We start from the raw sequence: 22,832 nt of genomic DNA on the forward strand, positions 1-22,832 counted from the left end.
CCTGGTGGCTCAATCATTTAAGCATCTGACTCTTGATTTCAGCTCCGGTCATGAACTCAGGGGTCATGGGATCCAGCCCCACATCAGCTCTACACTCAGCAGGGGTCCCTGTTTGGACCTCTCTCCCTTTCCCTCTCCCTCTGCTCCTGCACCCAACTCCTGCACACTGTCTCTTAGATAAATAAATCTTTAAAAAAAAAAAAAAAGAAGAAGAAGAAAAGCACGCACTTAAGGAGCAGTCACTTAAAAAAAAAAAAAACTGTAAAATTTAATCATATGCTGAAAAGTTCCTCAAATAAGAGGAGGGGAGCCTGAGTGGCTCACTTAATGTCCAACTCTTCATTTCCGCTCAGGTCATGATCAAAGCCCACATAGGTTCTACACTGGACATGGAGTCTGTTTGACTCTCCTTTTCCCTCTCCCCCACTCATGCTCTCTAAACAAAACACAAAACAAAAACAAAAAATAAGGGGAAAGAGAAACCTAGAATGAAGTAATAGATCAATGACAATAATCAGTGGCTACTACTAAAACTATTATGTAAATATCTGACCAAGAACTTCACAACTAAAACATCAGGCAGCTAACACCACCGCTGGTCAATCTCAACATAAAAAAAATAAAGAAAGAAAGAAAGAAAAGAAAAAAGAAAAAAGAAAAACAACCAGAAAGCATGTGCTTCTTAATGTGATGCAATACAAGATACATACCACGACCTGTGAAGTACTCTTGCCAAAATATCATACTACAATCTGATCAAGTCTTTAGATTAACCACAGGAAATAGAGGAGAAACAAGTTACATCATGCTATATGGATGCATCCAACAAAATCCAAACTGTGGCTAATTCTATAGAGCAAATGATCTTGATTTTTCTCATTAAATAAATAGTAAATGACAAGACAAAAAAAGAGGGGTTACTAGAGACTGAAAGACTTAGCAGATACTGTATGGAATTCTTTGAATCCTGATTTAAATAAACCAACTGAAAAAAATATGAAACAATCAGGAAAATATGCTGAATATTTAATAATATTTAAAATTACTAATTTTTCAGGTGTGCTAGTAGCAATGTAGATGTGTTAAGAATCCTTGTCTTTTTGGAGATATATGCAATGAAGTATTTATAAATGAAATATATCTGAGATTTGCTTTTAAGTTTTCCATCTGAGGAGTAATGGGAGGAATAACAGAAGACACAAAATACACATTTCAAAGTGTCAAAGTGGTCATGGATGTATCATGATTCATTCTTCTATTATATTTCTGTATGTGTGAAATCTCCCATATTAGAATGTTAAAGAGAGAGAATATCAGAGCACAAGGCCAAAAATATCTGATTGGTGGAACTCTCAAACTTTTGCAACTGCTTGCACTTGAACAGCCCTTCATTTAAAAATCAAAACCCAAAATGTGCATTTTAAGTATTGCCTTTTAAGAATTACATTTGCATATTTTAATGACTTCAGTTATAACATGTTTTTATGTCTAGTTCTTATAACTGACATTTGCCAACACACACACACTTTACTCCACAAAAGTAACCAAGTTCTGAATAATATTCTAACTCCTAAACATCTCAATCTGTTCCTTCTACTACTTTGTTTCACGCCCTTGATATTTGGTCAGAGTCTTGCTGTAGCCTCCTCCTTATGGGTCTCTCTTTTCAATTTAAACACACACCATTTACCCTCCATAATGCTTTTTAAAGTAGATTCCTAACATCTTCCGTACGAAATCTAAACTTCTTTGCATGACATACATTGCCCTCAGAACATATAATCCTTGGAACGCCTGGGTGGCTCAATTGGCTGAGGGTCCAACTCTTGGTTTCAGATCAGGACATGATCTTGGGGTTGTTAGATAGAGCCCTGCATCAGGCTCTGCAATCAGCAGGGGAGTTTGAGATTCTCTCCCTCTCCATCCTCGGCCCTCCCCTCACGCATGCGCACGCACTCTCTCTCCAATAAATCTTGAAAGAAAAAGAAAAAGGAAAGGAAAGGAAAGGAAAGGAAAGGGGAAAAAGGAAAGGAAAGGAAAGGAGGAAGAAAAAGAAAGAGAAAGAAAGAAAGAAAGAAAGAAAGAAAGAAAGAAAGAAAGAAAGAAAGAAAGAAGAAAGAAAGAAAGAAAGAAAGAAAGAAAGAAAGAAAGAAAGAAAGAAAGAAAGAGGAAGGGAAGGAAGGAAGGAAGGAAGAGAAATCATCTTGTTCTTATCTGTCTCTGAAATACTCCCACCAGTATCCCATATCATCCCATACTCTACTCGTTCCCAACTACATAAAGTACTTGTACAGTAGTTCCCAGAATAAACTAAGGATGTTCTTCTTTTCTAAAGCTCAAGTTCCCCTGGACTAAAACCAATTCAATGTCCCTTCTATTTCCAGATTAATTCCAAATCCTAATGACACTGTAAGACTCACCTCTACAATCAGCTTTTGTGCAAACCCACCCAGACTTTCTTTACTCTGATTATTCCATATTTTCAAAGTAATCTATGCAATAGTATCACAGTATCCTTCTGGCATTTGCCTATCTTGCCTTTACTGCCTTTCAAAACTACTAAGTACCAGTGTCTGCAATAGAAGAGACACTTAATGTTTGTTTTATGATGTATGCATCTTCCACTGACAACTAGATCTATGTAAGCTGTTTGAAAGTGGAAAACACTTTCTACACATTGTCACTCCAATGCCTATCACAGTGCTTAGAATATGTTAAACATTAAATAAGCGATACCAAATGAGTAAAACAAATATTTCTATAGCCATGGTAGACAGTTCTGTACAAAATTTGATTGCACTCCAGTTTTTAAACTTGTGCTTTTGGTGTGGTTTGTTTTGTTTTGCTTTGTTTTGGTTGGTTGGTTGACTAATTGAAGCTTCAAATTTTGTAGGCATTCTTTTAGTGTCAAAGAAAAACCTGATTACCAGAAGCAATTTTTTTTTTTTTTTAAGATTTATGGATTTATTTGAAAGAGAGTGTGTGTGAGCTGGGGATGGACAGAGAGAGGGAGACAAGCGGACTCTCCCCTGAGTGGGGAGCCCCACACAGGGCTTGAACCCAGGTCTTTGAGCCAAAATCAAGAGTCAGACGCTCAACCAACTGAGCCACCTGGGTGCCCCTCAAGAAGCAAACACTTTAAATAAGTTTACAGTAAGAATTATACAGTGTAGATACATGTTTTGATGAACTTTTAGGTCACAGAGTTGACCTATAATTTAGAGTGAGATTTTCTCCCTGTAGAATCAACAGGATTGTTAGCATGTATAACCAACACTGAGTTCATACTGTGTTCCACAGATAGTGCACAATTTATGTACACAAACATATTGGGGGGGAATATCTGCTATTAAAAAAACTGGACATGAATGAAAAGACAGCAGAAACAGGAGAAACTCATACCATATCTTAATTTTTGAAGGTTGGGTTTCAAAGCATGTAGGCAGCAAAACATCAAGAGGCTGGATTTAAGAAGAGCACCTGAAGTAAGACTAAGAAATTATAGACTTTTACTAGAAAGTCATTAGAAACAAAGTTGTCTGGCTTGAAGATGATGAATCACCTTGATTTCCATTTTCTAGGTGTCTAAAAATGTTTTTCAAAATGCTGAAATGCTATGTTATAATGCTGAATGCTGAAATGCTGAAAAGCCCTAGACACATCACTGAAGAGTCAGTATTAATGGTTTCCTTTTTCCACTAAAAAGACACTGTGATTCAACTTTCCCCCCCCCAAAACAGATTCTCTTAAAACCCATTTAAGTAATAAATTTAAAAATCTGGTGTCGGCAAGCCTTCCTTAAAATCAAGGAAAAAAATTAAATGATGCTTTTATTGAGTTTACATTGCTATAGAAGGTGGCAAATAGTGTAAGGTGCGCTATTTATTCAAAGTATAACTACATTCGTGGTTTCACTTTTGTGTGGCACTTGAATTAACTTCTGGATAAAAAAGTAAACCTGCCAGACTCCAGCAGAGGGAGAGATGTTTGCACGAAACCTATCAGGTTCAGATACCAGAAAAACACTCCCCGCTCCTCAAGTCCCCGATCTAAGTTGCTTTCTTTGTAAGAAATCTTCCAATGTGATTCCCGGCCTTGACAACAACAGAAAGTTCCATTAAAAGCTGCAATGCACCGAATCCCTCTCGCCACTCCGCATCGTGGGTTTAAACCACGACCGACCCGACCCTCCTTCTCTAAGGCCACGGACGAGGCAGCTGGACATAAATCCAGACGCACATCGCCTGGGTACCTACAGCAACGCCCCAATAAAGGTCCTTAATCCTTGCTAAAGAGGAGTGGAAACCAGACCGACCGTCAGTATCGTCAAATCCCTCGTCTGTTGGTCCCAAAAGGAAAACGTACCTGTGGAGTATCCACTGCGCAGCAAACAAGGCACAGCTCCAAACCCGTGTCCTCTATCCCTTTTTTGTTCCCTCCCAGCCCTCCTTCCCTTTCCAAGCAGAACTTGAGCAGAGCCTTTGGCTCCCTTATCTGCCAGCAACTGGCGCCAGGAAGAACGCGCTCCCGGGAGATGCGGCGCTTGGAGGCTGAGCGCTGCGGCGGGCGCGCTGCGGCCGCTCGGCTCCCGCAGGTACTCGCGGCTCGCGCCCCGGCCGCCTCGAGGGGCCCTCGCCGGAGCCAGGTCTCAGCTGCGGGGATTCCCGCGGCGAGCGGTCGCGCCGGACTTGCTACCTGCTTCCTGCCCCTCACCCCCGAGCCTCCTGCACTCCCGTCCCGCCGGGACGAGTCCGGAAGCCTCAAGGCAGTTCGGGGCTCCGTCGCCCCGGGAAGCACGGCTCCGGACGCACCGTGGCCGGGCAGGCCCTCCCCCGTCGCCGCCCGCAAGCCCCAGGGCCATTCCCCCGCCGGGGCCTGCGTGAGTCCAGTACCATTCTCCTCACGGGGCGGACTCCGGAAGGGCAGCAACTCCACCTCCTCCTCCTCCGCGGCCTGTAGCCATCTATCGGGAAGCGTCTCCGGAGGCGGCAGCAGAGGCCGCCGGACGAGGACAGCCCAGGGAAACCTTCTCAGAACTAACTCAGCTCCGGCGCTAGCAGCAGAAGCTGAGTCTTTCATAATTGTGCGACCAACTCCTCCGGGTGACTGGCCACAGGGACGCGCCCGCGCCCGCCTCCGCCGGCGACGGGGCTGGAGACAGACCACGTGAGGGGCGCGTCGTGTGCGTCGCCGCCCGCGGGCTGGGTCACGTGAAGGGCGCGCGCTCCCTCCCTCCCAGGCCGCCTCCCCGCGCGCCGCGCGCGCACGCGCCGGGCGAGGCGCCCCCGCCCACCGCCCACCGCCCACCACCCACCAGCGCCGGGTTCCCCTGCGGGGCTCTCCGTCGGATACCTGCGCGGGACTCGCCCGGACGCGCGTCTCCGCTCCCGGAATGGAACTCGAGGGAGCAGCGGTGGAGGGGGAAGGTTCCGGGCCGCCGGGCTCCGGCCTGGGGCGGCGGCGTGGGCTCGGCTCCGCGAGCTGGCCTGGCCTCCCGCCGCGCTGGCCCCACCGGCCTCTGCCCACGCTCTCCTGCGCCCTTTCCCCGCCCCTTGTCTGTGCCTTAGAGACAGGTCTTGGTCTCCGCGTCCAAAACGCCACATCATCTTCTCACCCCAAGTCACGTTCTTCCCTGAGACTCTGGGCAGAACGAACTCTTCCCAGATTGACCTCTTGGGCTCCATCCTTTCCCCCCAGCGACGTCCCCCACCGACAGCGCGCAGCCACCCACCTCCCCAAACGCTGCCCGTTGTTCCCGGGTCTACTATACGCCTCTCTGCCTTTTCTTTTTCCTTTGCTAAGCCCAGGTTTGAGTCTTAGCGATAGTTTGCTAACTTATTTTTCACATATGACCTTTCTGCTCCCAAGGAAAAAGTTTGTCCCTCCGATCCCCTATTGCGGGACTCCATCGCACCTCTTTTTTAAAAAATAACTGTATGGGACACCTGGGTGGCTCAGTGGTGGAGCATCTGCCTTTGGCTCAGGTCGTGATCCCTGGGTCCCGAGATTGAGTCCCACGCGGGGCTGCTTCTGCAGCAGGGAGCCTGCTTCTCCCTCTGCCTATGTCTCTGCCTCTCTGTTTCTCATCAATCAATAAATAAGATCTTTAAAAAAAAACTTTATTGAGGAATAATTGATGTGCATAATCTGCATATATTTAAATGTACAATCTGACATGTGTTGATACATGTAGATAAACTCATGAAATGATGATCAAGACAGTAAACATGTTCATCACCCCACAGGTTTCTTCCCTCCCTTTGTAATCCCTTCCTCCTTTTCCTCCCCATTCCCATCCCTTAGCAATCACTAATCTGCTTTCTGTCACTATAGACCAGTTTGCATATTTCAGGGTTTTATATAATGGAATCATACAATATGTACTTTTTTTTCGGTCTGGCTTCTTTCACTCAGCATAAACTATAGCTTAAACGTTATGACCCACAGTTCTTGGAAGTAGGATCTTCTCTCCAAGAAAACTTACCTCATAAGCTTTGGCCATACTTATGAACAACAGTCTTCAAGTATTGTGTATTCCTTCCCCATCTGACAGGTCCAGCAGGACCAAGGTTAAAAAAATGTTTTATTATATGTGTCACACCTTTCTTACTAGATTATCAGCACCTTGGGGCAGGGATTTTGGCTAATTTATGCATGCATTCAATAAATAGTTATTTTCTAGATCTCAGCTGGGCCTACACACTTCTTGCCCTAAGGGAGTTTATAATCTAGAAGGTGGAGACAAACGGGTAAATCAAAATACAATGAGATAAGAATACTTTGTTTTCCTCGGTCCTTGTGACTCTGGCCTTTTTTGTACCCAAAGTGCTTCAGCTGTTGCTTGGATGTAGAAAAGTAATAGAATAGCTCCATGGCACTTATCTCCAGAACTCTTACTAACTTGGTGCGTTTCATTTATTTATTTATTTTTAAAGATTTATGTGATAGAGGAAGAGCAGGAAGGGGGGGAGGGGCAGAGGAAGAGAATCTTAAGCAGGCTCCACCACCAGCCCAACACTGGGCTCAATCTCACTCTCTGTGAGAAAGAATATAATTATTCTTTAATTGAACTAATGAAAATAATTCCTTAATTTACAGGTTTTCAGAAGCCCTGGGGTTCACACATGCTGACTTTTAGTGAGCAATCAATTCTGGGGGATGACTTTATTCATTTAAAAAAAAAAGGGGATCCCTGGGTGGCGCAGCGGTTTGTCGCCTGCTTTTGGCCCGGGGCGAGATCCTGGAGACCCGGGATCGAATCCCACGTCGGGCTCCCGGTGCATGGAGCCTGTTTCTCCCTCTGCCTGTGTCTCTGCCTCTCTGTCTCTCTCTGTGTGACTATCATGAATAAATAAATAAAATCTTTAAAAAAAAAATACTGAATTCCCAAGACTATGTCAAGAACAACCCTCTTTAATGTTTAGTGATGAACAAGATGGACAAATCCAGTGTTTCAGAAAATGTTCATTAAATGCTCTGTCTCACTTCTTTCCCATAGGGGCTCTGTTTCCATTTTGGTCAGTGACATCTCTTTCCCACTCTTACTGGACCACATACTCATTCTCCTCCCTATCTTTGCCCGATTATTTGCTATAATTCAACAAATATTTACTACTACACTCTATTTAAAGCACTAAGTGAAGTGTTACATATGACTTTAAAAAAATGAAAAAGCATGGTACTGTAAGAACTCAGATTTTTTCTTTGTATATTTAGAATTTTTTCCTTTAAAATAATTGTAGAATTGTATGAGATTGCAAAGAAATACACTAAGAAGTACAAATTCACTTCTCCAATATATCTTCCTTCCCTCCCCCCAACATATCATATAACCACAGCACAATATCAAAACCAATAAATTGATATTGGCATAATCCAGAGTTTACTTAGATTTCACTGGTTATATATGCACTCATTTGTGTATATGTTTGTGTGTAGCTCTTTACAATTTTGTCACATCTGTAGCCTGGAGTAACCACCCAAACAAGATACTTAACTGTACTATTACCATGAGATCTCTCTTGTTGCCCCTTTATAGCCACACCCCTCCCATCCCACTACCTAACCTCTGACACCTAGCAGTCTGTAACCTAGCCTCCTAATTATGTTATGCACAATTGTTACATAAATGGAATCATGCCACATGTATCCCCAGGTGGCTAGCCTCCCTGAGCATAATTCCCTGGAGATTTATCCAAGTTGTTGCTTTCACCAGCAATTTATTCTTCTTCATTGCCAAATAGCGCCCCATGATAAAAATGTATGACTGTTACAGGATTTCTTTTCCTTCCATCCCTGCCGTTCTTGGTCATGCTGCTTCAAAAAAATGAAGAGGTAGACCAGACAGAGTGGTGGGCAGCAAAGCAAAGTTTACTGAGCCATATAGCAAAGTTTGAATGATAGAGTACAAAGCTCCCAAAGACAGAGGAGATCCCAAAGTGTTGCCATGGTGGTTCTAAGTCTAGGGGTTTTTATGGGCTTTGTGGGCAGGCTGTTTCAACCTGATTAACTGGGATGCCTGGGTGGCTCAGTGGTTGGGAATCTGCCTTTGCCCTAGGGTGTGATACTGGAGTCCCGGGATCGAGTCCCACATCAGGCTCCTTGCATGGAGCCTGCCTCTCCTGTCTGCTCTCTCTGTCTCTCATGAATAAGTAAGTAAAATCTTTTAAAAATAATAATAATCTGATTAACCCTCCCTGTGCCTATGATCTGGTCAGGTTTTCATCATCTGTCTATCCTGTGGGAAAGGGTGGTGGGCTCCTTCCAGGGTGTCATAAAATCCTTTTAAGGGTGGGTTTCCTCTTAGAGAAGGGCCCACCTTGTCCCTGCCTGCCTTTCTTCCAACTACCCTGCATCACCACAGTTTGTCCATTCAGCTTTTGAAGGACATCTAGGGAGGTTTGGGCCACTACAAAGTTGCTGTGAACATTTGTGTTCAAATTCCTCCATGAAAATAATTCGTCATTACTCTGAGATAAATGCAATTGCTAGGCCCTTCGTAAATCCATTTTTAGTTTTTAAAGAAATATATTTTGAAGATAGAGCCAAAAGATCACCTGATAGATAGGATGTGGGTATGAGAGAAAAGAGAGGAGTCAAGGATGGTTTGAAATTAACTAACACATGTAAGCAGTGCTGGAACATGGTAGGGCTCAGTAAATGTCAGCAAACAACCCAAACAATGACAGAATGAGAAAATCCATGGGAAACTGTAAGTTACAGATTTTGCCTTAGAAGGCATTAGGAGTCACTCTCAGGACACTTAGTACATGAAAACCCCTTTGATTATTTTCATGAAACTGAAAAGGAAGAGTTTCACTTCCTCTTAGGATGTAGAGAGCCACAAGAGAATGTCACTTTCATTCTAACAAGAAAAAAACAGATAATCTGTAAAACTATGATTCTTAAAACTCATCAGAGAACTGAGATCATGGTTAGGCAACCAAGAGAACTGAATCCCAAAGACTAACAGGTGTATCCTAGGAAAGACAGGAGAAAAGGTTTTGCCTTGGGAAAGTGCTTGTGGGCTGGAGGGAGTTTGCTACCCCCTCCCCACCCTCCACCCTGCCCTTGCCCTCAGCTCTTTCCCTGGAGAAAGACTGGAAGCAGCCCACTCTCAGATTTTTAGCTCAGTCTAGTGCATGCATTCTCAATGTCAAAGGAAGTCTTCAATGTCTTCAAGGAAGTGAAAATTGATTCTTGAGGTGAGTGGTGAGGGTGAAAAATACTAATTTTTTTTTTTGAGATTTTATTTATTTATTCATAAGAGACACACAGAGAGACAGAGATATAGGCAGAGGGAGAAGCAGGTTCCCTGTGGAGAGCTCAATGCAGCACTTGATCCCAGGACCCACGACCTGAGCCAAAGGCAGATGCTCAACCACTGAGCCACCCAGGTGCCCCAGTATTACTCTTTTTATATATAAAGCACAGATATATATATATATATAACATAAATGAGCATTATAATTTCATGAAAGGGGGGTACAATTAGAAAAAAATGTCTAAAAAGACTGCATAATGGAATAATCATGAAAAAAAGGGCAAAGGGTATCTGAGTGGCTCAGTCAGCTGAGCATCTGCCTTCTGCTCAGGTCCTGGGATTGAGCCCCACATTGGGCTCCCTGCACAGTGGGGAGTCTGCTTCTCCCTCTCTCTCTACCCCTCCCTGCTGGTCATTCTCTCTCTTTCTCAAATAAATAAATAAAAATTAAAAGAAAAAAGAAAAAAAAAGGTAAGAAACACTGATCTAGTGAAACAGAGATAGATGCAAGCCAAATTCATAATGAAGATAAATGTTATAATTGCTGTGTTAGCCAACTTCCAACATTGGGCCCTTAATGCTCCTCACTTCCCAGTATTGTTACCCTCGTGTAATCTCCCACATTGAACAGGGGTGACCTGTGTGATCAGGGGGATATTGTGAAAATGACAGACTTCTTTTTTATTTTTTTTATTTTTTTTATTTATGATAGGCACACACACAGAGAGAGAGAGGCAGAGACACAGGCAGAGGGAGAAGCAGGCTCCATGCACCAGGAGCCTGACGTGGGATTCAATCCCGGATCTCCAGGATCGTGCCCTGGGTCAAAGGCAAGCGCTAAACCGCTGCGCCACCCAGGGATCCCAAAATGACAGACTTCTAAGGCTTGGTCATAAAAGACATTTTGATCCCTACCTTGTTCTTTTATATCACTCATTCTGGGGGAGGTCAAGTGCCTTGTCATGAGGACACTCAAGCAGTCCTGTGAAATGTGAAGTGTGAAGACGTACAAATGACAAGGAGATGAGACCTCCTGCCAACAGCCAGCACCAACTTGCCAGCCATATGGGTAAGCCATGCTGAAAGTGTATCCTTCAACCCCAGATAAGATGTCAGATGACTGCATCCCCAGCTGATGTTTTGTAACTTCATGAAAAACTTTTGAGACAGAGCCACTGCCAAACTACTCTCAAGTTCCTGACTTTTGGGAACTATGAGAAATGATAAGTGTTTATTGTTTTTTCAAGTCATTAATTTGAGGGTAATCTGTTATGTGGCAATATATAACTGATTAAAATATGGTACAAATATGGCACTAGACAGTGGTAGAATCTAGTCATCAGTTGGGGATATATTTTTTTAAGATTTATTTATTTATTCATTCAGAGAGAGCGAAGAGAGAGGCAGAGACACAGGCAGAGGGAGAAGCAGGCTCCCTGCAGGAAGCCCGATGTGGGACTCGATCCTGGGTCTCCAGGATCACACCCCGGGCTGCAGGCGGCACTAAACTGCTGCGCCACCGGGGCTGCCCAGTTGGGGATATTTTAAAAGCTTGGGGGCTCTAGAATATGAATCGAATATTGTGGGAAGAGTTGGAAGGGTATATAAAGAAATATAGTAAGGGGTTTTAGCTAAAGAGAATACTCAAAGGCAGAGAGGTATAACCATGTCATATCAACCCTTTTGAGTGATATGATGGGACTCCAGTAAGAAACCTAGTCCCTAGTCTCTTCCTTAGAATTAATTTAGAAAGAATGATCCTTAGCTCTCTCTCTCTTTTTTAAAGATTTTATTTATGACAGAGAGCAAATACAAACAGGGGGAGTGGCAGGCAGAAGGAGAAGGAGAAGCAGGCTCCCCACTAAACAAGAAGCCTGATAAGGGGCTCAATCCCAGGACCCTGGGATCATGACCTGAGCTGAAGACAGATGCTTAATAGACTGAGCTACCCAGGAGCCCCATTCTTATCTCTTTTCTGTACTTCAAACCCTTCAGTGGCTCTTACTGCTCTTATAACAGTTCCAAATACTTTCGTATCTAATCCCATATCATTTTTCCAGTTTTATCTCTAGTTACTTCCAGCCTACTTCCTATCCTCGTCCAATGTCCACCATCAGGCCTCAACCTATAAATTTCTTCTTTCAAGATTTCTTTTATTTCCTCCACATAGCACACCCAATCTGGTTTAGGTGCTCCCTCTATATGCTCCCTTACAGCATTTCTCTCGCTAATCACCAACTTACTTGCCAATCCCCTCACCTCCTGCCCCTAAACATTCAAGGATCCTAACCTTATCTGTTTTATTCACCAGTATCCTACCTCAATGACCCATATGTAGGAATCATTCAATAATATTTTTTGAAGAGAAAAACCAAACTCTCTGATGGGCCAGATTCTAAAGATGTGACTCTGACCTTTGATTCAGGCATGGAGAGTTTTGTCAAATTAAGACAAAGTGCTGTTCTTACATAGTAAAGGGTTACAGGATGTGGGGCAGAACATGGAAGTCTGTGTTCTCATAGTATAACGTATTATTAATCAGCCATCCATTTATTCATCATATTTGTTAAATATCTACTGCAGAAAACACAGTATGACTAGGTCACTTCCTTTCATGGCTCAGGCCTTCTGTTCTGTTTGTACCTCTTCCCTTAAATGTTTTGTTTTAAAACTAATTGACTACACTGGCCTTAGTTTCTAAATGTCCAATTCCCCAGTACACCTGGTATGTAGACACAACTATGAGATATCCTCTAAGAAGGTGGAAATAAGAAAGACAAAGGAAGATGGAAGTAAGAGAAACATAAAATTACTCTTATGAAATCAATTTCTTAAACATCGATTTCCTTAATAATATTCATATCCTTTGGAATGTCTTCATTTATCACTAAGGGCATGTATATATACTTCGGGATGAGGATGACTGTCTTAGAACACTGATTCTGATTAACCCTATATTGCTTAATTTTAGGTGTCAATTTGGGACATGGAGTACCTAGATTGAACATTATTTCTGGGGGTGTCTGTGAGGGCGTTTCTGCATGAGGCTAGTATTTCAATTGGGATACTGAATAAAGCAGATTGATCTTCCCAGTGTGAATGGGGCTTCTTCTAATCCATTGAGGACCTGAATAGAACAAAAAAGCAAAGGAAGGGGGAATTTTTTTCTCTGCCTGACTCACTGAGCTGGGACATCCTTCTTCTGTTACTGAGTGTAAATACACCACCAGCCCTCTGGTTCTTTGTAATTTAAATTTGTTAACAAATATATACAATCCTTGGTGTTGCATTCACCTTTAGAAGCTCTCAGAAGCACATTTCACTGATTTGAACTCAAATAGCTGCAATAGGGATATTTGTAAAACAACCATTCTAAATAGTAGATTTTCTGAGGCCTTAGGGTATTTAATAATAAAGAGGCTTAATTTTAACCTAGAAAAAATATTTTTAGAATATTCTGAGTTTATCGTAAACTGTATTATATTTGAAGTGACCAGAGGTGCCTGAGTGGCTCAGTTGGTTGAGTATCTGACTCTTGATTTCAGCTCAGGTCATGATTTTGGGGTCATAGGATAGAGTCCTATCTTGGGCTCCCTGCTACCAGGGAGTTGGCTTCTTTCCCTCTGCTGCTCCCCCTTAAAATTTTTTATTTTATAAAAATATTTCAATATTTAAAATAAACATTTTATTTATTTTAAAATCTCTTTAAAAAATGAAATGACTAATAAGTAATACAAACTATGAATGACTGCTATCTGTGACACTAGTCAGGTTTTATGATTTCCCACAATTCTTTTTTTTAATTTTTTATTTATTTATGATAGTCACACAGAGAGAGAGAGAGGCAGAGACACAGGCAGAGGGAGAAGCAGGCTCCATGCACCGGGAGCCCGACGTGGGATTCGATCCCGGGTCTCCAGGATCGCGCCCTGGGCCAAAGGCAGGCACTAAACCGCTGCGCCACCCAGGGATCCCCCCAATTCTTTAATACATGTTTCACAAACCTTTATTACCCCTAGTGACAGTAAAAACAAAAACAAAAGGAACCCTGAGAAATTAGTCACTAATAAGAGAGAACAACAGATTACATTTGATTCAATCTTTCACAAAATCTTTTCCTCAAACTATTTAATCAGCTAACTAAGGATCTTTGTTTTCTTTACTAGGTCCAAATAGCCGGCTTGTATGATTGCTTCCACATGAATCATTCTTCCTGAATGGATTTGCCACCAGTCTAAGTTCCTGGGCAACTGAGAAAGTGCCACTGTAGTTTCATAACTGAAGAGGAACAACTTAGGATGCTGGCAACATGAAAAGAATTAAAACCGATTAAAGCATCAAAACAACTAAAAACAAAGTCGATATATGAAATGCTTATTTTATGTAAAATTTCCCTGCCACTTACATTAGACACGTAACAAATGTTTAGAAAATCCTTTGTTTATATAAGCGAAGAGTGATTAAACCAGTTCCAACAAATTTTGCTGTACTTTGGATAGAGGATTAATGGATTTTCTTCCGGAGGCATTCTTTCAAAAGAATTAACCTGGTTTGCAAGGGGAAAGCTTATAAAATGGCAACCAAAAATACCTGGAATATTTCAAATATTAATCTCTAACTCTAATAGCTTAGTACAGTGCCTGGCGTATCATTGGTATTCAATAAATAGTTCCTGAAATATTGAGAGGATGAAAACTGGGCTTCTTCGACTTTATTACATGCAAATATGCCAATTAGTTACATAACTAATACACATAATAAACATTTTTAAAGATTTTATTTATTTATTTATTCATGAGAGACACAGAGCACAAGAGAGAGAGGCAGAGGGAGAAGCAGGCTCCATGCAGGGAGCCCGACGTGGGGACTCCATCCCGCGTCTCCAGGATCACAACCTGGGCTGAAGGCGGCGCTAAACTGCTGAGCCACCCGGGCTGCCCATAATAAACATTTTTATAACTTTTCTTTGACTCTAGTTTTTTATTTCTTAAAAGATTCTATTTATTTATTTGAGAGTGGGAGAGAGTGAGCAAGAGCGCGAGTAGAGGGAGGAAGAAGCAGACTCCCTGTTGACCAGGAAGCTCAGTCCCAGGACCCTGGGATCACAACCTGACCTGAAGGTGCCTGCCTAACTGCTCAACTAAGCCATCCTGGTGCCCCCCCCCCTACTTTATTTTTAAAGGAGAAAAAAAAAAAAAAACTCTCCCTAGGGTTTTTTTTTTTTTTTTTAAGATTTTTATTTATTCATGAGAGACACAGAGAGAGGCAGAGACATAGGCAGAGGGAGAAGCAGGGTCCCCACAGTGAGCCTGATGTGGGACTTGATCCCAAGACCCTAGGATCATGACCTGAGTCAAAGGCAGAAGCTCAACCACTGAGCCACCCAGGCATCCCTGAAGCTGATTTAATTTATAGCAAATCATAGACCTCATATCATTTTGTTCTTTATTTCAACATACATCTGTTTTAAAAAGTGGACATCATGTCATTATCACATCTAAAAAAATAAATATTTGGTATTGTCTTTCATCTGGTCTGTAACCAAATTTTCCTAGTTAGTTCACCAATGTCTTGTTTAGTTGATTTGTTGAATTGAGATCCAAACAAGGTCTACACAAGGGATTTGGGTGTCATGTCACAGAAATTTCTTTTAATTTAGAGCAGCCCTTCCTTTCTCACTTTTTCCCCTACCCTGTTGATTTATTACAAAAACCAATTCAGTTGTCCTTCAGAATGTTGCATATTCTGTAAGTTTGCTCCCTTGAGTGTTCTTTCTTTCTTCATCCTCCATATTTCCCACAGTTGGAAGTTCATGCTCTAGATTTGAATAGACTTCAGGTTATCTTTTTTTGCAAGAACACTTCATGATGCTATGTGCTTCATACTGCATCATGTTGAAAGGCCTGCAATGTCTGGTTGTTCCACTTTTAGTAATGCTAAGATTTATCAATGATTCCAAGTGCTGACAGCTTAAACCTTCCTTTTACCTAATGGTTTCATACACTAATGAGTATTGGCTAAACCAATTATTTCATTTGGGATGAAAGTAACATGGCTATTTTCTAAGTCATGAAGAGTCATGACTATTTCACGGAGCTGAACAAGTGTCCCTCCTTGACTGGCAGAAAAGTGGAATTTTGATCCTTGGAGAGAGTAAAACGGGGCGGGGGGGGGGTCTCTGGCTTGGAGGATCCAGTCACAATTGGGGGGCATCGTAGGTAATACACTGAAAATGATATCTGAGTGAATATTTACATACAGAATGCTAAGAATGTCAATACTTTCCCCAAACACATGACTCCAGGAGATTGGAAGAGTTTTTTTTTTTTTTTTTTTTTTTTTAAGGAAACTGATCATCTCAAAAGAAAGCACTTATATCAGGTTTTCCCAGAAGCAGAGCCAGATCATCCTACAACGTACCTTTCATTTAGGCACCACTTATGTGCTCAGAGTATCCAACTGGTTTTTTAGTTTTCCCACTCTTAAACATGAGCAGAAAACTGAAAATTACCTTTCCTCTGAAGAAAGCTTCTAAGATATAACAACACCCCAAGAATGGAATTGAAGAAAGCAGGGGCTATATACAGATAACAATTTCAAAAACAAGTAAACAAAAGCCCTGTCATTAATTAATACTTTCGGAGTTAAGAGAATATATGGCATCAACGAAACAGCAATAGGATGCTATATAAAACAAAGTATCTGAGAGCAAAAAAGAGCTTGGAAAATAACACATTAGCAGAAAGAAAAAATCCAATAAAAGGTTAGAAAACAATGTTCAGGAAATCTTCTGGATTAACAGGACAAAACGATAAGTGAGGTGGAACACTTGAGAGAAAAGATAAGACAAATAGAGGATTAGTACAGGAGGTGCAATATCAAAATATCAAGGCTTCCAGAAACAAGAGAGAAAATGAAGGGGAGGTAATAAGGAATGAAAAAAAATTTTTTTTTAAAGATTTTAATTTATTTTACAGAGAGAGAACACAAACAAGCGGGAAGGACAGAGTGAGAGGGAGAAGCAAACTCCCCTGCAGAGCAGGAAGCCCAATGCAGGGCTCCATCCCAGCACCCTGGGATCATGACTCGAGCCATGCTTAACTCACTGAGCCACCTAGGAGCCCTGAATGAAATAATCTAAAAATATTTTCCGAATTGAAGGATAGAAGTTACTAGACTAAAAGGACTCATCCAGCTATCAGTATACTGGTTGAAAATATACCCATACTGGGAATAAACTATCAAGAAAAATACACATACACAATGTATATTCTTTTTTTTTTTAATACAATGTATATTCTAAGTATACTTTAGAATACACTTACATTAAAAAGTGACCATTATTTATCTGAAATGCAAATTTATTTTTTTAAAAGGATTTTGCTTATTTATTCATGAGACACACAGAGAGAGGCAGAGACATAGGCAGAGGGAGAAGCAGGCTCCTCACAGGGAGCCCGATATCCCAGGACCACAGGATCATGACCTGAGCTGAAGGCAGATGCTCAACCGCTGAGCTACCCAGGCATCCCTGAAATTCAAATTTATTATTATTTATTTTTATTTTTTTAAAAGATTTTATCTATTTATTCATGAGAGACACACACACACAAAGAAGCACAGACACAGGCAGAGGGAGAAAAAGGCTCCATGCAGGAAGCCTGACATGGGACTTGATCCCAAGGTCTCCAGGATCACACCCTGGGCTGAAAGCAGCGCTAAATCGCTGAGCCACCCGGGCTGCCCTGAAATTCAAATTTTAATGGGCATTCTATATTATCTGGCAATTTTTCAGAATTTCAATTTCTAACAGTCCACTCTGATCAACACTGTTCATCTACCCAACTTCTGATAATCTGAACCCAACAATCACTCAACAACATAGGGACCTAAAATGCATTTATGTCAACACCTTTTCACTATCATTCCATCACCCCCTCCCATCTTCATATCCTTCCTTACCCAGCTTAAATTTCACAGGTTAGTAAGTTATATTCACTGCTTCACATATATTCTAAATTCTCTTGTTGCTCTTTAAATATCTTGACCTTGCTTGGCTAAATCACAGATCTGATTCAATTCAGCATTGTACCTGTGGAAACCAAACATAGAACAACACACACGCAGAATAGTCATTTTAAATTTAAGATAACAAACCTCATGGTGGGCCCTTGATGGTGGGCTTTATCCAACTATATTTCCCTAGACCAGTAGTTCTCAATTTGTAGTCCCCCGGCCAGCAGTACCAACGTCACCTGGAAACTGGTTAGAAATGGAAATTTTTGGTTGGATTCTACCCCAGACTCGACTTAAAAAAAATCTGGGACTGGAGCCCAGCAATCTGTAGTTCAACAAGGCTCCCAGGTGAGTCTGATATACTGGGTCTCAGATTTTAGAACGAAAAAGATGACATGTAAAGCTTGTTAAAAGGGCAGCACAAAAACCATAAATAAATAAATAAATAAATAAATAAATAAATAAATAATTAAAAATAAATAAAAGGGCAGTACAATGGCAACAGGGTCCTCAATAATTTGTGAAAATAATATCAGCAAAGTTGCAAATGCCAGGAATGTTCATTTTAACAGGTAACATTTCTTGCTTAAAGAAAAGCCCATGCATACATTAATTCAATATTTATGAAGGAGTATAATGTATCAGTATAAATTTCCAGTAAATGACACTTACGGAACCTAGGTTTTATGGATAATCTGTCAGACTTAAATAGCTACATGATTTTGCTAAGGATTATTACCATTTATACTTTATGTGAATATGATCTAGTATACTTTTAGTTCATTTTCAATTATTTTTTACCATTAAAAATAAAACAAATTCAAATTTTATTTTAAAATATAATTTATTGAATACCATAGTGAAATCAATACATTAAAAAAATTGTTTTTCTTATCAGTATTGGCACATAATGAACTTTTTTTCATAATGAACTTTTAAAGCATTGCTAAATTAACACTTCAAAAAATTTTAAATTTTAAATCATGTTCCATAAAAAAAATAAAGCCTAGTAGTGTTATAAAACTATTAATTTATATCAACTCACATATCAAAGTGTTAAAAATAAAAGAATTCCACACTTGAACCATAATCTAAGAAGTAAAAATTCAATCATATGTATTTTTAAAAAGGTTCTCATTTGAACAAAACACAACAGAAGGTATAAAATAGGCAAAAACTTTACACTGATTTGTCCTACTGGAAATTCTGCAGGTTAACCAGATAAACTTTAGATATTAAAAAAAAAATCCATATCCCAAAAGAATAGAAGTTTACAATATTTTTTATGCCTAATAGAAGAAACATATGACGACATTAAATATTCTACATTTTTTTTCTCTTAGTTGCCTCAAATGCCAATAATGCAGGACTATTCTAAAACTTTATTTTTTATTTATTTATTTTTATTCTAAAACTTTAGTCTAAAAATAATTTTCCCGCCAATGAACATTTTCACAGATGCAAACCTGTCCTTAACTATGGCAACATTAAACAAGTTAATTTACATATATGGTGTTCACTATAATACGGTTGTATATTACTTTATCAATCATTTTTTTACTCTGAAATTTCAGTAACCCATACCATGAGTACTACAGAATTTCTTTTCCAATTCTAAAAGGTTGGGTAACTTGATTCAGGTCACTTGAATTTACAGAGTATCTTTCTTCCAGGAAACAAAAAGTGATTTATAGTCAGTATTTTGATTTTATTCACATTACCTTCCCCACCTCCCCTTAGAATTGTCTTCTGAGGTAATGAGAGCACTGAAAATAAAAACTTCAAACTGCAGAATTGGTTATTTGGCATCATTCAACCTTTTTCCTTATTAACAGGAAAACACTAACCCTTTCAAACTAGTGCATTCCACGGTCTGAAATGCAGCTCGTGTTTTTGAAATCTCATTGGCTGAGATCAGGTTGAAGTTTAGAAACCAAGCTTAAATAGAATTGGCTCAATTATTTTTTAGTCAAATGTAGAAATAATCTTTGCTTACCTACAGCAGAAGCTGGAAGAGCAAAGGAAAACTGGAAAGCTCATTTGTATTTACTATAAATGTACCATTTCACCAAAACCTCTGTGGACACTAAACTAAAATCTAAAAACGCCAACAGCAGATGGGCTAAAATTCTCTTCCTTCAAAAGTCAATCACAGATTCTACTAAGGTATTGCTAACCTGAAAAAAAATCAACAAGCTAGAAGAAAATATAGCATATTAGAATATCAAGGTCTTTCACCCCAAACTTCATATTTATCTCTGCTGACCTAAACTGAAGGAAAAATCACTTACATTGCAATTTGAGATATTTAGTTCTGTTTGATAAGCTACAAAATGTTCAGAGAGAATTTCTAAAAAGTAGTACATTATTTTTTTCCAGTAAGTAATGATACTATATATCTCACTGTTTTAAAGACATGTTTAGGAAAAAAATAACTCTCTTCCCCTTAAAGTTACAGGTGGTGGGAGGATGAGAGGAGGAGAAATGACATAGCCTTTTAATGCCAAACTTTCATCTCCCCACCCTTTATTTTGATTTCTAAAATAAAATATTCTGGACTGTAATTTCTCAAAATATTTTCTTTTCAACTATGTTGCTAGAAGGATTCTTTGAATACAAATAAAGTTGACATTGTGAATGGAGAAACTTGTGGAATTTCATGTTTTGTTTCTTATTTTCATTTAATAGATAGGATCTCAATAGCAAACTAGAACAGTTTTACCTCTGGTAACTTATGGTTGGATAAAGTAGAATTTGTAATCAAAGATATAAAATTTTCTTTAATGTTCTTCATAAAATGTGGTTAAGGCTTTTAAATATCATAAAGTTGGGATGAGTACAGATAATCTTACTAAAAAAGCTGTATTTTGGCAAACATTTTATTGATATTATAAATGAAAATAGAGTTGGAGTTTTAAAATGGCACTTAATCTGTTCTATCAGAGTCTGCCAAATAAATTAGATTCTTTGGAAAAAGTTCAAACTTGATATTATGGAGACAAAATTAAGATTAACTCTTACTTGGCAGATACTGACCCGTCATGTTGCCATAAACTGAAGGACCCATAAGCATACTAAGTGGAAAGAGGACTGTCTGTCAGGGAGCTTCTCTATCTACAATTTATTCAGCAGCAAAAGTTAATTCAACAAAAGCATCTAACTCCATCAAAGATTACATTTATTTCAAACATCAAAGATCTGATCCATTTTAAAAGGCAGTAGCTTTATCTTTTAATCAGCTGAAATGGCCTTAGAATGAAAGATCATAGACTTGTTCACAATCTTATACATTACTTACAGAGAAATGCAAAATCCTGCTATTGCAATCACTCATCATTTCGGAATTTTTTAAAAATAAAAGACAGTAGACAGATACTCTGACCTCTGACTCCCAGGATAATGTTCAAGGCCATGCTGAGATTCAGCAAAGAATGAGAAAGCTACTTTTCAAGTTGGAAGGTACCAGAGTAATTAGTCTAACTTACTCATTTTGCAGATCTGAAAACTGAGATACCAAACTTTTGAGCTAAGATAATTTACTCAAATTCTTTTATTGTCATTAAATTGACACTCAGTCTCCTGTCTTTTGTCTCTAATTCTTTCCTCTAAAGCATACTTTGTATATTAGTAAACCATCCTCCATTAAAATATTAAAAGATTAACATTGGTTTCCTATGGGGAAAGGAGTGGGAATTAGGGGAAAAAAAAAAAGGTGGTGATTGAGGGGGTACGGGGAGCCTGTTAGGGACACTATACTCATACAATGCACCACATGTGTTAATATTTAAGTTGATAAAAAAACACATTTTACAAAATTTCAAGCCTTAACATCAACAGAACCAAACTTTAGAGATAAGAAATACCATGGTAAAACTAAATGTTAATATAGAAATTTAAGCTACCTCTTCAAGAAAAACAGACCACTGGAAAACTATGGATTTCAGTTTCTGTGTCTTTTTAATGACTAGTTCTATATATTATGTTTCTTTATATCTGAAAAACGATTTTAATATAATACATATGCAGACTAAGGTAATTTAGATTTTCAAGTTTAAAAAAGATTGGTACTTTAAAAAAAACTTATGCTACAAAAATATGCATTTAAATATTTTCCCAAATTATAGTTTTTTAACCTCTGCAGTGAAAAGGTCCAAAATTTCATCGTTGAACTACCTTCTAATATGGTCTTAAGTGGTTATTTCTACAGAGCAAAAATTTGCATAACTCTTGTCAGAAAATCTGTTCAGAAACTCACTTTGACAGAAATACTTTTATCTGTTATTAGGAGTTAAAAGAAACATTTCAGTAAGAAAGTACAGGGGTGGGTCAGGACAGTTTTTTAGAAAAATATACTGTATATTATAGATCTTCAAAATTACACAGACTATATGCTTTTATTTAACGTGAAGGCACAACTTTAACATAGTTAAAAGCAAGTATGTTTCAATTATTTGATGTAATTGTCAGTACCAGATCTTAAAAAATATATATTTGCAAGCATATCATTGAAGATTTGTTTAGATTGTCAATTCAAAAGTCAATTTAAAAAGTCAAACTCTATTTGTAGAAAATCAACTGACATTATTGCAGGTCTACATAATATTATTGTTGGACAATCTGTTCACCAGCAGTCACAGGGTTTTCTTCATTTGTTGCATAGTCCAGATGGTCCATCACCTAGGATAAATAAAAAGGCATAAATAAAAAATGTTAGGAAATGCAAAATTTCAACTTGCCTTCAATGATTCACTAATTTGGCTAAAGGATTTCCACTTAAAAAAAAAAAAAAGACAGGAAGGGAGTACCTGGGTGGCCCTCATCTAGTTCCCTCCTCAGTGGGGAGTCTGCTTCTCTCTCTCCCTCTCTCCAATATTTTCAGTACTGTGATGCACATTTTCTCTTCTTTATCAACAATTAGAAGAAAGACCAGCAAGATAAACGTTCCTATTTTTGTAAAGTGATTCTAAAAGCTTTAGTGTTTTTTGGAAAAGGAAGCAGACAGTGGAATCATTCCCAAATGGGGTCTCTGACCTTGCCAGACAAGAAGAACACA

At 39.5% G+C, this 22,832-nt stretch overlaps 2 protein-coding genes across 11 annotated transcripts in view; both read right to left on the reverse strand.

Annotated features, from left to right (window-relative positions):
* TRPM7 (transient receptor potential cation channel subfamily M member 7) overlaps positions 1-5,211 on the reverse strand; it is a 114,362-nt gene extending 109,151 nt beyond the window's left edge. Inside the window, exon 1 of one of the 3 annotated variants that reach the window (XM_025472808.3) lies at positions 4,893-5,211. In XM_025472808.3, coding sequence (XP_025328593.1) covers positions 4,893-4,895 — 3 coding nt within the window. In that variant the 5' untranslated portion in view covers positions 4,896-5,211. The remainder of the gene's footprint in view (positions 1-4,892) is intronic. The other 2 variants (XM_025472809.3, XM_035708777.2) reach the window with 2 other exon arrangements.
* A 13,393-nt stretch (positions 5,212-18,604) lies between these two features.
* Positions 18,605-22,832, reverse strand: part of SPPL2A (signal peptide peptidase like 2A) — a 57,483-nt gene continuing 53,255 nt past the window's right edge. For all 8 annotated transcript variants that reach the window (XM_049104090.1, XM_035708780.2, XM_049104089.1 and 5 more), the window contains one exon: positions 18,605-22,456. In XM_049104090.1, the coding sequence (XP_048960047.1) occupies positions 22,382-22,456 (75 nt within the window). In that variant the 3' untranslated portion in view covers positions 18,605-22,381. The remainder of the gene's footprint in view (positions 22,457-22,832) is intronic.

Source organism: Canis lupus, chromosome 30 (assembly GCF_003254725.2).
Source record: "Canis lupus dingo isolate Sandy chromosome 30, ASM325472v2, whole genome shotgun sequence".
NCBI classification, from domain to species: Eukaryota; Metazoa; Chordata; class Mammalia; order Carnivora; family Canidae; genus Canis; species Canis lupus.